Source organism: Arachis ipaensis, chromosome B09, assembly GCF_000816755.2.
Source record: "Arachis ipaensis cultivar K30076 chromosome B09, Araip1.1, whole genome shotgun sequence".
NCBI lineage: Eukaryota > Viridiplantae > Streptophyta > Magnoliopsida > Fabales > Fabaceae > Arachis > Arachis ipaensis.
In genome coordinates this window covers 129127527-129140425 of record NC_029793.2, presented here as the reverse complement: position 1 = coordinate 129140425, position 12899 = coordinate 129127527, and the positions used below count along the sequence as shown (strand labels likewise).

Sequence of the window (12899 nt, the reverse complement as noted above, 5' to 3'; positions counted from 1 at the left end):
AGTGGTTAATCGATTTAAAATAATAAAATATAAAGGTGTTTGTTTCGATATGACGATAAATTTATATGTATCAGTATAATAAAAATATGGACAAATTAAAACACAATATATGGATTATATTTTACACGTCAATAATTAATTTTTCTTTTTTTAAATACATATCATATCAATGATTTTACTAAATCACTCTTATACTTTAATAAAAATAAAAATAAATTTTATTTAATTTTATAGTTTTAACCTAAATCAATTTAAAAATCAAAACCAAAATACATTTCATTATTCATATACACTAAAAAATTACTTTGATTATCATGAACCCTAAAATCCTAAATCCCCCAATGCAGTCCAATCCCACTCCTGACTCCTCTCCTCTCCGAAACTGAAAAGTGAAATGGGAACAAAGAACTCTAGCACCTCCAACCCCCCGCAGCCACCGCAGCCACTGGATCCCCCGCAGTCACCGCAGCTCCTGCAGCCCCACTTCGTTATCATGACGGAACTCTCCTCCGCTGGGAAGCTCTGTCGCCAAGGTAATTAATTTGTCACCAATTCCAACATGCATGCTTACCATTATATAATGTTATTGTTGGTTAAGTGATGATTATATGATGAAACAACTATAAGATGTCGGAGCAAGAAAAGTGTGGGTTCTGAGTACATTGCCATTGGGGTGCTTTACCAGGAGGTAGAACTGCAGCAGGCCTTTAAGATTGTGTTCTGATATTGTCAATGGAGAAGCTCAATTATTCAATGGTCAATTAGCATCGACTGTTAGTTCTTTGCAAGCCACACTTTCTGGTTCTACCTTTCAATTCATTGATTTCTATGCTGCACTGCTCAAGATCATACAAAATCCTTTTAGTTCAGGTTAGTGTGGCTCTTATGTGCTATTTAATTTGGTGGCAATTGATAATCACCATATCATGTATGTTTTAAGTTAATTAATCATTTCAGGGTCTATAAATGTTGCAAACGGATGTTGTGGGACTGGACTGGTAGGGATTGCAGAGACATATAACTTAGCCCTTTCAATTCATTGATTTCTATGCTGGAATCAATTGAGTTGTTTATGCTATGATTCTGATTTTGAATTATTTATGCTGATTTTTCTGATTTGTTGATTTTGGTTGTTTATTTGTCTGATCTGAGTTGTTGAAGATACTGTAATGCAGAGCTATGTTGGAATTTTTTTTTTGTTTATTTTGATTTTTTTGATTGAGTTATTTATGCTGATATTTCTTATTCTTATTTGTCATTTATGAGTATTTTGATTTTTATTAGTTATAAATTTTGATGTTTAAAGATGTTTGTGAATTTTTAATGATAAATTATAAATAATTTATTAAGTAAAATTGTAAATTTTTAAATTTTATCAACTTAAAAATCATTAAATTTAAATAATTAAAGTTATATATTAAATTTTTAATAATTTTATTTTATATTTAATTAAACCAGTTGAGGTTGGTTTCTATGAAGATTGAATTTTCTTCTGTATATATCATTGATAATAGCTAACTTTGGGTCCTATCTTTCTTTATGTCACAAGAAAGTTGGTTTGACTAAATCATGCTTTCTCCAAAACAGTAACAAATCATGGGCACTTCATTGAAAATATTATAATTATCATCATAGATCACCTTGTTTTAATCTTATTTGAATCCCGAGCTTGTTTAATTTATGATTTATTTTTGCAAAACAATAGGAGCCAAACAATATTGATGAAGAAGAAGATTATGTTCCTGCAATCTCAATTGTTGGCAGACCAAATGTTGGCAAAAGTAGCATTTTGAATGCACTAGTTGGTGAGGACAGAACAATAGTAAGCCCTGTCAGTGACACTACACGTGATGCCATTGATACTGAATTTACCAGACTAGATGGCCAGGTTTGATTCTTTTGGTGACTATTCAGTAATTCAATTTTTGTGAAGTTAATGACTACTCAATAACATGTTTTATGAATTTATGCTGTGAGAATGAAAACTAGGAAGGATTTGTTAGTTATAAGGTTTTTCCACTTGGTTCATATGGCTAATTTACTTGGACCATAATTATATTTGTATGAGCTTTTTGAATTTTGGGTCAACATGATAATTGACTTCTGGTATTCTTTTTGTAGAAATTTCAGCTTATTGATACTGCCGGAATCAGGAAAAGAGCAGCTGTCTTCATTCTGTGACTTACTCCATCTTTTCCTTAAAAACAGGTTCACCCTTTTGCGGAGTTCATCTTTATAAATAAATATCAGCTTGAAATTGACATTGTGAATGAGCCCAACTTTTTATATTTTGTTGAAATTTAGGGTTTGCTATATAGGGATGGTGGTAGTTACATCATCTCCATTGCATAACTTGTCTATACTAGACTAGTGCTACCAAAACGATTTCATAAATTATTTATAGGGCTTGAGTTATGCTCATGGAAATGGACTCTGCTATTTTAAGCAAATTCTCTATTTCAGTTACAGCTTTACAGGCTTTCTTCTCCCCCTTACTATAGTGTAATTAATGCTTTAGATCAATTATAATGGTGGATAGGTTTCTTGGAGGTAGACAATAATTTAGTGCCATATTTGTCATGATATTATGACTTACTCAGGATTGAAATCTTTTATTGGAGTTGATCCTCTGAGAGAATTGCTGATTCTATATTGCTTTTTTGAACAAAGGATTATTGATGCTGCTAGTGAAGTTGAAAAGGAGAGATCAAGAAGACTCGGAACTTCTATACTAAATCAAGTAGTGCTGAAAGCAGTGGCTTTTAAGCCTCGTCCTAGGACACGAGCTGGTGAAAGAGGGCGTGTTTACTATTGTACACAGGTATGTCCATGTAACGATGCTTGTAATAGTTGCTATTGTATGCCTTTAGCTTAGATGTTTGTATGAATCCCTGTTTGCTGTCCTGTTGCCTTTATTTTTAATGCCGGAGTATTGCTTGCATTTGTTAAGATGTTAAAATGAATAATATATTTTACTGGTGAAAACTTTTACCAATGAGAACATGAATGATATGATTAATGCCAACTGGATCAATCATGAGGTGGGTTGTTTCTGCTTGACATACTCACAAGTCATGCAATTTAATTACTTGTTATCAAATACACTCTTGCTGGGTGTTGTTCCCTTGCAGGCTGCTATACGGCCCCCTACATTTGTGTTCTTTGTCAATGATGCAAAACTTTTTCCTCAGGCTTACTGCCGCTATATGGAGAGGCAACTGCGTGCTGATGCTGGTTTTTCTGGTACACCCATTCGGCTTTTGTGGCGTAGCAGGAGAGTGGGAAAAGATGAAGGTCAGTGTTTGAGGTGCTTGTGATATCTATCAATTATATATTTTCTTCTAATTTGTTTTCTGTTTTCCTGCTTTCGATCATTTTCTAATTTTCTTTTGTCCCATCCCCTAAAATGGTTGACGTTAAGAATGCTATGGACATGAATATATGAACTTGCTAATTGATTTTCTCACAGGCAAAGCACAAGAATCCAAATGAATCTTTCATCAATTGATTAAAATTTGGCATCAATTACACTATAAAGATCAGACATTTTATCATGGAAAAAGTGGTTCTGGTTCTGTTTGTGTTGGTAAAAAAGAAGGGGTCTTAGAATCAGCAATACCAAGATTACCCAATACGTGCAAGCTGAAATCTATCAAGACTATTGAAAGCTCCAAAATGATGGGAAATGCGCCTGAAATGTGGATGATATTAACTTATTATTTAGTATTTACAGTGATTAGGATGTTTCTGTAATCCTTAAGCATATTCAATCGTCAACAAATACATTGTAAATTTATGTATAGAAGTTGTTACATCAAATATATGTTATTCAATTACTAAGTATTCAATCTTTTTAATGCTGAACATGCAATCAGTGATGGTTAAGCAAATTGTTACCAAGTAATTGTTACCTTTATGCCATATAATAAGCTAGGCTACATCTTACTTTGGCACTTGGGAGTGCAACACAGCCAAGTGACTTGGCCAATCACCATCAGCAAGAACAACACAGGAAACATCAAAACTTACAATTCTGACCACATTAACTGTCTAAGGAAAGTAGGTATGATATGAGGATTTCATTGACATCTTGGTTATGATATACTAAGTCGGTTTTTTTCGTCATGATATACTAAGTTCTTTTTATTTGGAGAAATGATATTTTCATTATTTTGTTTTTTATAATCTGCGGGCCTCAAACACATTTGTTACCCAACATACCAAGAATAAAACTTGATTCAATACAACAAACCGAAACCTAAACCCAAAATATTTGACAATATCCATTTGGAGCTAACAAATTAATTAATAAACTACCTGTTCCGAGGGTTACCTGAAATCATAGTTATAAAAATCGGACCGGACCAGTCGGTTCAACCGAAAAACCGATAAATCGGATCTTACATCGGTCCGGTCCGAGGTTAGGACCGTTCAAGGCAGAGAACTAAGGATGGCAAAATTTTCTGAGACGCGGAGATCCCTGCAGGGACTGCCCCGAATGGGGATCCGATTATGGGGAATTTTCCCCGTGGGGATGGGGATGGGGGACAAAATTCCCCCGAAGCAAGCGCGGGGACCCGAGCGGAGATCCCCGCCCCGTCCCCGCTATTCCCCGAAATTTATGAATTCCTTGAATTATCCTTAATAGTTTATTTCTCATATATATTTTTTAGTCATTTCTCACACACACATATATAGAGAAACCCAAAACTCCTAATCTTTATTTGCATAACCCTTCTTCAATTCAAAGATCACTAAAGCTGTCCATACTCCATCCAACCTCTCTGCAGCCACCCCCTCGTCACCCTTCTCACCGCATCGTCACACCTCACCGTGCCATCACCTTTACTGCGTCGTAATTTCTATTTGCGGCGTTCCTTTTCGTAACTCTGCCGTCGTGTCCATTCTCCTCTCTCTTGCCGCGTCTCCCACCTCGTCCACTGTTTTATCCTTTGGCTCGTCGTTGCGTCCCCCATTGCGTTATTTCGAAAGAAGTCACCATCGTATCATTTAGACTTTTTGTATAAAATCTTGCAGTTTTTGTATAAGATAGATACTTGCAGCTCTATTCATATGGAAATTAATAATTAGTTAGAACTATTATGTAGATGGGGAGCAATATTCTCCCACGGCGGAGAATGGGGCGGGGATAGGGAGCAAATCTGAGGGCGGGGATGGGGAGCAGGGAGGCATCCCCCGCCCCCGCCCTGCCCCATTGACATCCCTACAGAGAATTGGAACGAACCGGCTAAAATCGGCCAAATCCGGTGAAAACCGGACCGAACCAAATCGTTCGGTCCCAACTGAAGGCAAGTGTTAAAGCTGTGTGGCTGTCATAGGGTTCGAACTGCTCACTCCAGGGTTGCAAGAAAGACAATTTAACCACCAGGCTACATTGCTTCTTACTAATACATATCCAAATTATAATACATATAGTAATTTTCTATTTACTTATATTCAATTAATTTTAATTTTAAAGTCAACCAGTTCGACCAGTGACCCACCGATTGAACCAGTAATCCAGTGACCCAGTAACCTCACCAGTTCGATTACCGGTTCGATTCTGACAACTATGCCTGAAACTGAAGGTCGATCTCGGATGAGATCTACTGTGGTGGTCGGAACGGTCGCGTCCGACTTGTTGAGCCTGGTGGTGCTGCTGATCCTTGTTCACCAGAGGGTGGTGGTACCTGTAAGAGACTCCGATGCTTAAGTTAGCATGGGTTTTTAGCAGGTATCTTGTGTAAAATCAGAGTATGAGTTATACCTGGGTGCTCCAGTGTATTTATAGTAGCAGGGTGTGACCTTTCTTTGAGATAAGTTAGTTATCTTATCTTATCTTTGAGTGAAGTCATCTTATCTTTAAGGGGAACCGCCTTTATCTTTCTTTAGATTGGGTTGTGTTCCTTCGTTTGGGCCTACTTTGGGCTCCTATGGTGATTTAGCCGAACTCTTTGAGAAGAGGTCGGTGTCGACCCAACTTGAAGAGGTCGGTCACTTGTGTCTTTAGTCTGCCCGGGTCACCTAGCTCGACCCAGAGTATGAACAGTACCCCTGCTCGAGCTCGATCTTACCCTTGAGGTTGTGTCTTTGGACCTCGACCCCTTTGAGGAAGTCGTGCTCAAGCATTTTGCTTTGAGTCGATCTCCTGTTGAGACTCCTTGAATGCGAAGCGTTTTCTTTTCCCTTTAATTGTAGCGCGCGTTGCGTTTTTCTTGGAAAGGTGCAAGGGTTTTTAGAGCCCATTAACTCCTCTTTGCCATTTCCTTCTTTCCCTCTTTTACTTTTCATTTTGAATTTCAAAGTGTCATCTTTAAGTTTCTTTTCTTCCTTTCCTTTGCTCTTTGCTTCGTCATCTGCTGACGTGCTTCCTTCGTCTGTTTTCTCATGCCTCAAAGCTTTCCGTCTTCTCTGCTTGGGAGTGTTTGTTTGGCAAAGCAAATTTCGATCGTTGCTTCTTCTTTCGTGCTTGCTTCCTCTTTCTTTACAGGTTGGTAACTCTTCCTCCCTTTTTTATTTCGATGATTTCCTTTGTATTTGTTTGTCTGCGAAATTTTGGTTTTCACCAAGTCTGTTGTGAAAAGCTTGATCCTTTTTGCCAAAGATTGCATCTTTTATTTTTTATCAATGCTGCGATTCCCTCTACTTGCTCCTGTTTGAGAAAAATGCGTTCTTTTTGGTAATCTTGCTTTCTGTAGGGTTTTTGCTTTGCCGCTGCTCCCCTATCTTTTTATACATAGTTTTTGTTGAAATGTTTGGTATAAAAGGCTATAGCTTCGATGATGAACTGTTGGTGAAAAAAGGTTGTAGCTTTTTAATGTTTTTGGTGTGGTCTATGATGATGATGGTTTTTACTGTTTGGATTGAAGAGATGCTGGTGCTTAGTAGGGATGGCAAAAATCTCCAGCAGAGCGGGTATCCGCGGGGATTTACCCACTGGAGAGCAGATATGGGGGCAATTTTATACCCGCGGGGACGGGGTGCGGGACCCGTTTATTATACGGGGCGGAGGCAGGGATAGAGGTCCCCGCCCCGTGGAGACCCGTTTAATCCCCATATATATGAAATTATTTAAATACCCTGTGATATATATATATGAGTTTCAGAATTTTAAAACCCTAATCCCTAACTTTCGCCGTTCTCCTTCTCTCTCACTGTTCTCTCTTCTTCCTTCTCTGAAACTCAAAGCCTCTCCTCCCACCAGTCACCACTGCCGTCGCCATCTCCTACCTCTCCACCACTGCCTTCCGCAACCTCCTCTCCTCACCGTTCAGCATGCCTGTTCTCAGTCAAAGAGAGCGACGTCCTCGCCGCCTGGCACTCAACCAACCGAAGAGAAGTCCTCGTCGCTGCCCCCTCACCTAGCCGAGGAGAAGTCGCCGCCGCTGCCCCCACCCAACCGAAGAGAAATCGTCGCCGCCGCCAGACCCAACCAAGCCAGAGGCGTCGCCATCTCCGCCGCGTTAGAGCCTCTTCGCCGGTAAGTCAGTCTCCGATTTATTGATTTCTTGGACTTTTTGTGATTTACGCTTCTTTTATTTATGTGATTTTTAGAATGTTATGTGATTTTTGAGATTTTATTTCTCTGAATTATGTGATTCTTGTGATTTTCTGATTTCTATTATTCTATTTATGTGATTTCTGATTTCTGTCGTTTTATTTCTTGATTCTTGGGATTTTCTATGATTCTGCTAATTTATTTATGTGATTCTTGGAATATTCTGTGATTTCTGAGTTTCTATTTAACTAATTTATGTGATTTTTGTCATTTCTGCTATTCTATTTCTGTATTTTCTGTGATTTTTTTATTTATGTGATTCTATTTATGTGATTTGTGATTCTGATTTCTGGGATTTTATTTCTTGATTCCTGGGATTTCCTGTGATTGCTGCAATTTTATTTATGTGATTCTTGAGATTTTCTGTGATTGCTGAGATTTTATTTTTGTGATTCTTGAAATTTTATATAATTCTTAGGATATTATTGTTGATTTATTACATGATTTTAACTTTTAATTGTTTTTTTTTTCTGATGCAGGGGTTACACAAATTGGAATCTACCATGCATGATGAAATACTTCTCTTAGAATGTGATAAATATGTTTAGTATTTGGATATGTTTAGTTATGTTATGAATGTTTAGTTACTTGAATGGAGACCATGTTTGTTGCTAATTGTTATCTAAGTCTTTTGAAGACTGAAAATCATGTTTGTAATGACAATTAAGATTTTTTTTATTTTTTTCAATTTTTTTATTTTATTTTAAAAATCCGCGGATATCCGCGGATATCCAAATCCCCGGCGTGGATGACGCGTACACGTGGGCGACGGGGGCGGGGGGCATGTCCCCGCCCCATGGGGACCCGTTGCCATCCCTAGTGCTTAGGTTGCATTTTTGAGTGGTTTTAGGGCTTTGTGTTGTCCCCTTTTTCTGAGTTCTTAGTCCCGTTGTTGCCTCTAAAGGGTACTCCTGGATTTTAGTGTAAGTCCTGGGGTTTCCCTTTTTGCTGCCACATCTGACACTTGTTTTCTTGCTTTTGTTATTGTTCGAGTTGTTTCCTAATTGCCCGAGTTGCTTGGTAATGACCCCTCTTTTTTCTTTTTCTTACTGTAGGGATAGTTGGCCTATGTCTTCACGAAAGAATATCGTCAAGATGTCTTCGAGAGTTTCTGCTGGTATGGCCGATTGGTTGGATTCAATAGTTCTCATGTGTGTGACTGTAGCTGACCCCGAATATTGTGCAAAACTTAGGAGATTCCATAGGATTTGTAGCGATAGGGACGAGGAGAAGAAGTATGAGTTAGTGTTCCCTGACTCTGAGGAGAGGGTTTGTTTTCCTTCTTTGACTCAAGGGGAACGTCCTTTTTTCTATGTTTATGACTACTTTTTTAGTCAATTGAATATCACCATCCCTTTTATTGCTTTCAAAACCGAGCTGTTGTGGTCTTGCAATGTAGCCCCTTCTCAGCTCCATCCGAACTCATGGGATTTCATAAAGATCTTCCAACTGCTGTGTCAGGAATTGGGTATCCATCCCACCGTAAATCTCTTTCTGCATCTCTTTATGTTGGCAAAGCCTGGGGTAGCTAAGAAGAAAGCTTCTTGGGTTTCTTTCCGAGCTACTCAAGGAAAGAAAGTTTTTTCTATGTACGATGAGTCCTTTTGGGACTTTAAGAATTACTATTTCAAAATTCGAGCTGTTGAGGGTGTTCACTCTTTTTTCTTGGATGAAAACAATGAGCCCGCCTTCCCCTTATGTTGGCAAGAAAATGTAGTAGTGACTAAGTACTCTTGGGAGAGTCTGGATGAGGTCGGACAGGCCTTTGTGAATGTATTAGAGGAGAACTGGAGCGAGCCCCCTCATCTTGACACGAAGAAGTTTCTAGGAGATCCTTCCCTTCTTTGTGCTGAATTAGGTAGTGACCGACTTCTTTTCTTATAGTTTTACTTTGTGGTTGAATTTTGCCTTTTTCTGTTTGTGACTTCTTTTCTTGGTGTCTATTTTGTAGAGATGTTGAAATCTACGGACTCCATGAAATATTTCCGTATGGCTAAGAAAGCAACAACTGCTCAAAACATCTCGGCGAAGGCTTCTGGAGAAGGATCTACTCAAGTTCCTCCGAAGAAGCCAACCTCAGACACTTCTGGGCCGAAGAAGATTATTCCGACTCCCCAGGTTCGTGTAGTTCCTTCCAACCTTCCCCAGTCGACTTCTGGTGCTGCCTCCTCTCCTACTACTGGTCCTCCTCCAAAAAAGCAAAAAACTGTTAGTCCCTATGACTTGAATGCCCCTGATTTTGATGTTGTGGGTTTGTTGACAATCAAATTGCTCCTTATGGCCATCTTTCTATGGACGATGTATCCATCCTTCATCGCTTGGATTTCATCGCTAGTAATAGTGTCTGGATGGCTCATATGGGTGCAGCTTTATTTCGTACGGTCCAGAGTTCTCTGGTCCATGCAACTAAAGCTTTCATGGAGGATGCCAAGTCAGAGTTTAATAGAATTAAGGGCTTAAAGGACGAACTGGATGCCAGGGTGGCTAAGCTAGAGCTGGATTTGGAGAAGGAGAAGTCGCGGGCTACTGCTGCTGAGGCTGCTGCAAATATGGCTGGAGAGACAGCGAAAAACTATAAGGAGAGCTACACCCGCACTTATGCCGAGCTGTTGGAGTTTAGGGAGAGGCTTGATTCTGCCCAAGCGGATTACGCCGATCTCCAGGGTCATCTGGTAGATACTGTGACGGGTGCTTATGAAAATTTAAAGGCACAGGTCCGAGTTCTTGCCCTTGAGCTTGACCTAACTCTCTTCAGTTTGGATAATGTGGTGGAGGACGGCAAGATAGTGCCTTCCCTGGACGATGAAGATGACGGACCTCCCCCTGCGCCGCCAGCCAAAACTTCTGCCGCCACAACTTCTTCAACTCCTTCGGCTGAGGTCGACCATCCCGAATCTAATCCTGATGCTCAAATTCTCAATCGGGAGGATGGGACTGTGAACGCCACCCCCCTTGAAGACCGTTCCTCCTCCTTCAGCCACGGATGCTACTACTGGGGAGACTTTGGACCCCTTATGATTTCTTGTGTATTTGTATAGCTCGGTTTGTGGGCTTTTGAAATTTTTAGTTTCTTGTAACTCTCTGTATGGCTGGCTTCCTTGACTTTCAGTTGCTTTTATGCAACTTTATTTTGAAAACAAAACACTTCTAAACTCTTGAGGCTGCCACTTAGGTGGCCTTTTGAGTCTTTTAATATTTTTATTTTGATGGATATATTTTTCTGATATGTTGTTCATGCCTTTTGCAACCTTTGTGCATCTTTATAGAGTGTTGGTACTTTGCTCTCCGACCTCTTTTTGATCATTTGTTTTATCTATCTTCTGTTTGGGCGAGGTGATCCTTGGGGCCATCTTGTCCGACAACTTTTTAGTGTTCTCGTAGAACCTTTTTAGTTAGTCCGAACAATTTTGATAGCCTTGTCGTGGAGTCGTGGCTTTTTGGGAAAAGCTGTGTCCCTTTTAGCGCACGCTTTTTGTTGGTCTCACTTCTCTTGTCGGTCCTCCTTAAGTTTTCGTTGGTCTGACTTCTCTTGTCAGTCCTTCTTTAGCTTTCGTTGGTCCGACTTCTCTTGTCGGTCCTTCTTTAGCTTTCGTTGGTCCGACTTCTCTTGTCGGTCCTTCTTTAGCTTTCGTTGGTCTGACTTCTCCTGTCGGTCCTTCTTTAGCTTTCGTTGGTCCGACTTCTCTTATCGGTCCAAGCTAAGTTATTTTTAGTAGTCTATTTTTAGTCAGACCTCGTCAGGCCACTTTTTATGGATTACTTTTTATAACTTCTTGCATTAATCTATTTTTATCGCTTTTACCTTGCCGACCTCTTTATAATCGGGCGATGAATTTGGTTTTCACCTTGCCGGCCTTGTTGTAATCGGGCGATGAATTTTTGCCCTCAGATTAATGCGTCTTGGTAGAAAACTTTTTAGGGAATCTGAAAAACTTTATTCAAGTAGAAAATAGGCATATAGACAAGAATATATACATATAAGTGCTTACCCTTCTAAATCGGGCAATTTTGTAGATCTTGGCCTGGCGCCTCATTAAAAAACCTTTTCAGGAAAAAGAGTGCACCTTGACCTAAAATCTTTATTACTTTCTAACTATAATACCTTCTTAGGTTACAGGCATGCCATGACCTTGGTAGCTCTCGTCCCTCGAGGTCGGACACCTTGTAGTAGCCTTTTTCCAGTACCTCTACAACTCGGTAAGGTCCTTTCCAGTTAGCTGCTAGCTTTCCTTCTCCTGATCGACCTGCTTCAATGTCATTTCGGATTAGGATGAGATCGTTGTTGGCGAAGCTTCGCTGAACTACCCTCTGATTATACCTTCAATTCATTTGACGCTTTAACGCTTCCTCTCTAATCCGAGCTCTTTCTCGGACATCTGAAAGTAGGTCGAGCTCTTCCCTTTGATTTTGGGAGTTGGCCTCTTCATTGTAGAGGATCATTCTGGGGGATCCTTCCTCTATCTCCACAGGGATCATTGCCTCCATTCCGTAAGCAAGTCGGAAGGGTGATTCTCCTGTGGTGGAGTGCGAAGTTGTCCGAAATGCCCATAGGACTTGTGGGAACTCTTCGGCCCAAGCTCTCTTTGCGTCCTGTAGTCTCCGTTTTAACCCAGCTAGTATGACTTTGTTGGCAGCTTCTGCCTGTCTGTCAGCTTGTGGGTGTTCTACGAATGTGAATATTGGTGTTTTATTTTCAAGTTAGCTACCAAGTTCTTGAAACCTGTATCAGTGAATTGAGTGCCATTATCTGTGATGATAGAGTACGGGACCCCGAACCTTGTAATAATATTCCTGTATAAAAATTTCTGACTTCTTTGAGCGGTGGCATTAGCTAGGGGCTCTGTCTCAATCTATTTTGTGAAATAGTCTACCCCTACAATGAGGAACTTGACTTGTCCCGACCCCTGGGGAAAGGGTCCGAGGAGGTTGAGCCCCCACTTTGCAAACGGCCAAGGTGATGTAATACTGATGAGCTCCTCTGGTGGAACGATATGGAAATTGGCATGTTTCTGATATGGTGGGCACGTTTTAACGAACTTGGTTGCTTCTTTTTGAAAAGTTGGCCAGAAGACCCTGCTCGAAGTATCTTTTTGGAAAGAGCTTGTGCCCCCAAGTGGTTGCCACATACACCACTGTGCACTTCTTCCAGGACTTCCCTTGTATTGGAAGTCGGTACGCATTTTAGGAGGGGTGTTGAGATCCCTCTCATATATAAGATGTTGCCCACTATAGTGTAATATTGTGCTTCTCGTATTAGCCTCTTAGCCTCCTTCTTATCCGTGGGGAGTGTCCCTGACTTGAGGTAATTGATTATGGGAGCCATCCATCCTTGATCTTGATC

General features: G+C 40.0%; 1 protein-coding gene across 3 annotated transcripts; it reads left to right on the top strand.

Annotated features, from left to right (window-relative positions):
• On the top strand, positions 296–3885 carry LOC107619043 (GTPase Der-like). 3 transcript variants are annotated; one of them, XM_016321254.2, is made up of 7 exons: positions 296–533; positions 628–870; positions 1706–1888; positions 2122–2208; positions 2671–2821; positions 3192–3294; positions 3470–3885. In XM_016321254.2, the coding sequence occupies exons 3-7, from the start codon at positions 1881–1883 to the stop codon at positions 3490–3492; spliced, it is 372 nt and encodes a 123-aa protein (XP_016176740.1). In that variant the 5' UTR covers positions 296–533; positions 628–870; positions 1706–1880; the 3' UTR covers positions 3493–3885. The 3 variants fall into 3 exon arrangements, with proteins under 3 accessions (XP_016176740.1, XP_016176739.1, XP_020966049.1); XM_016321253.2 differs by having other exon boundaries at positions 3132–3294; XM_021110390.1 differs by having other exon boundaries at positions 297–533; positions 686–870; positions 3132–3294.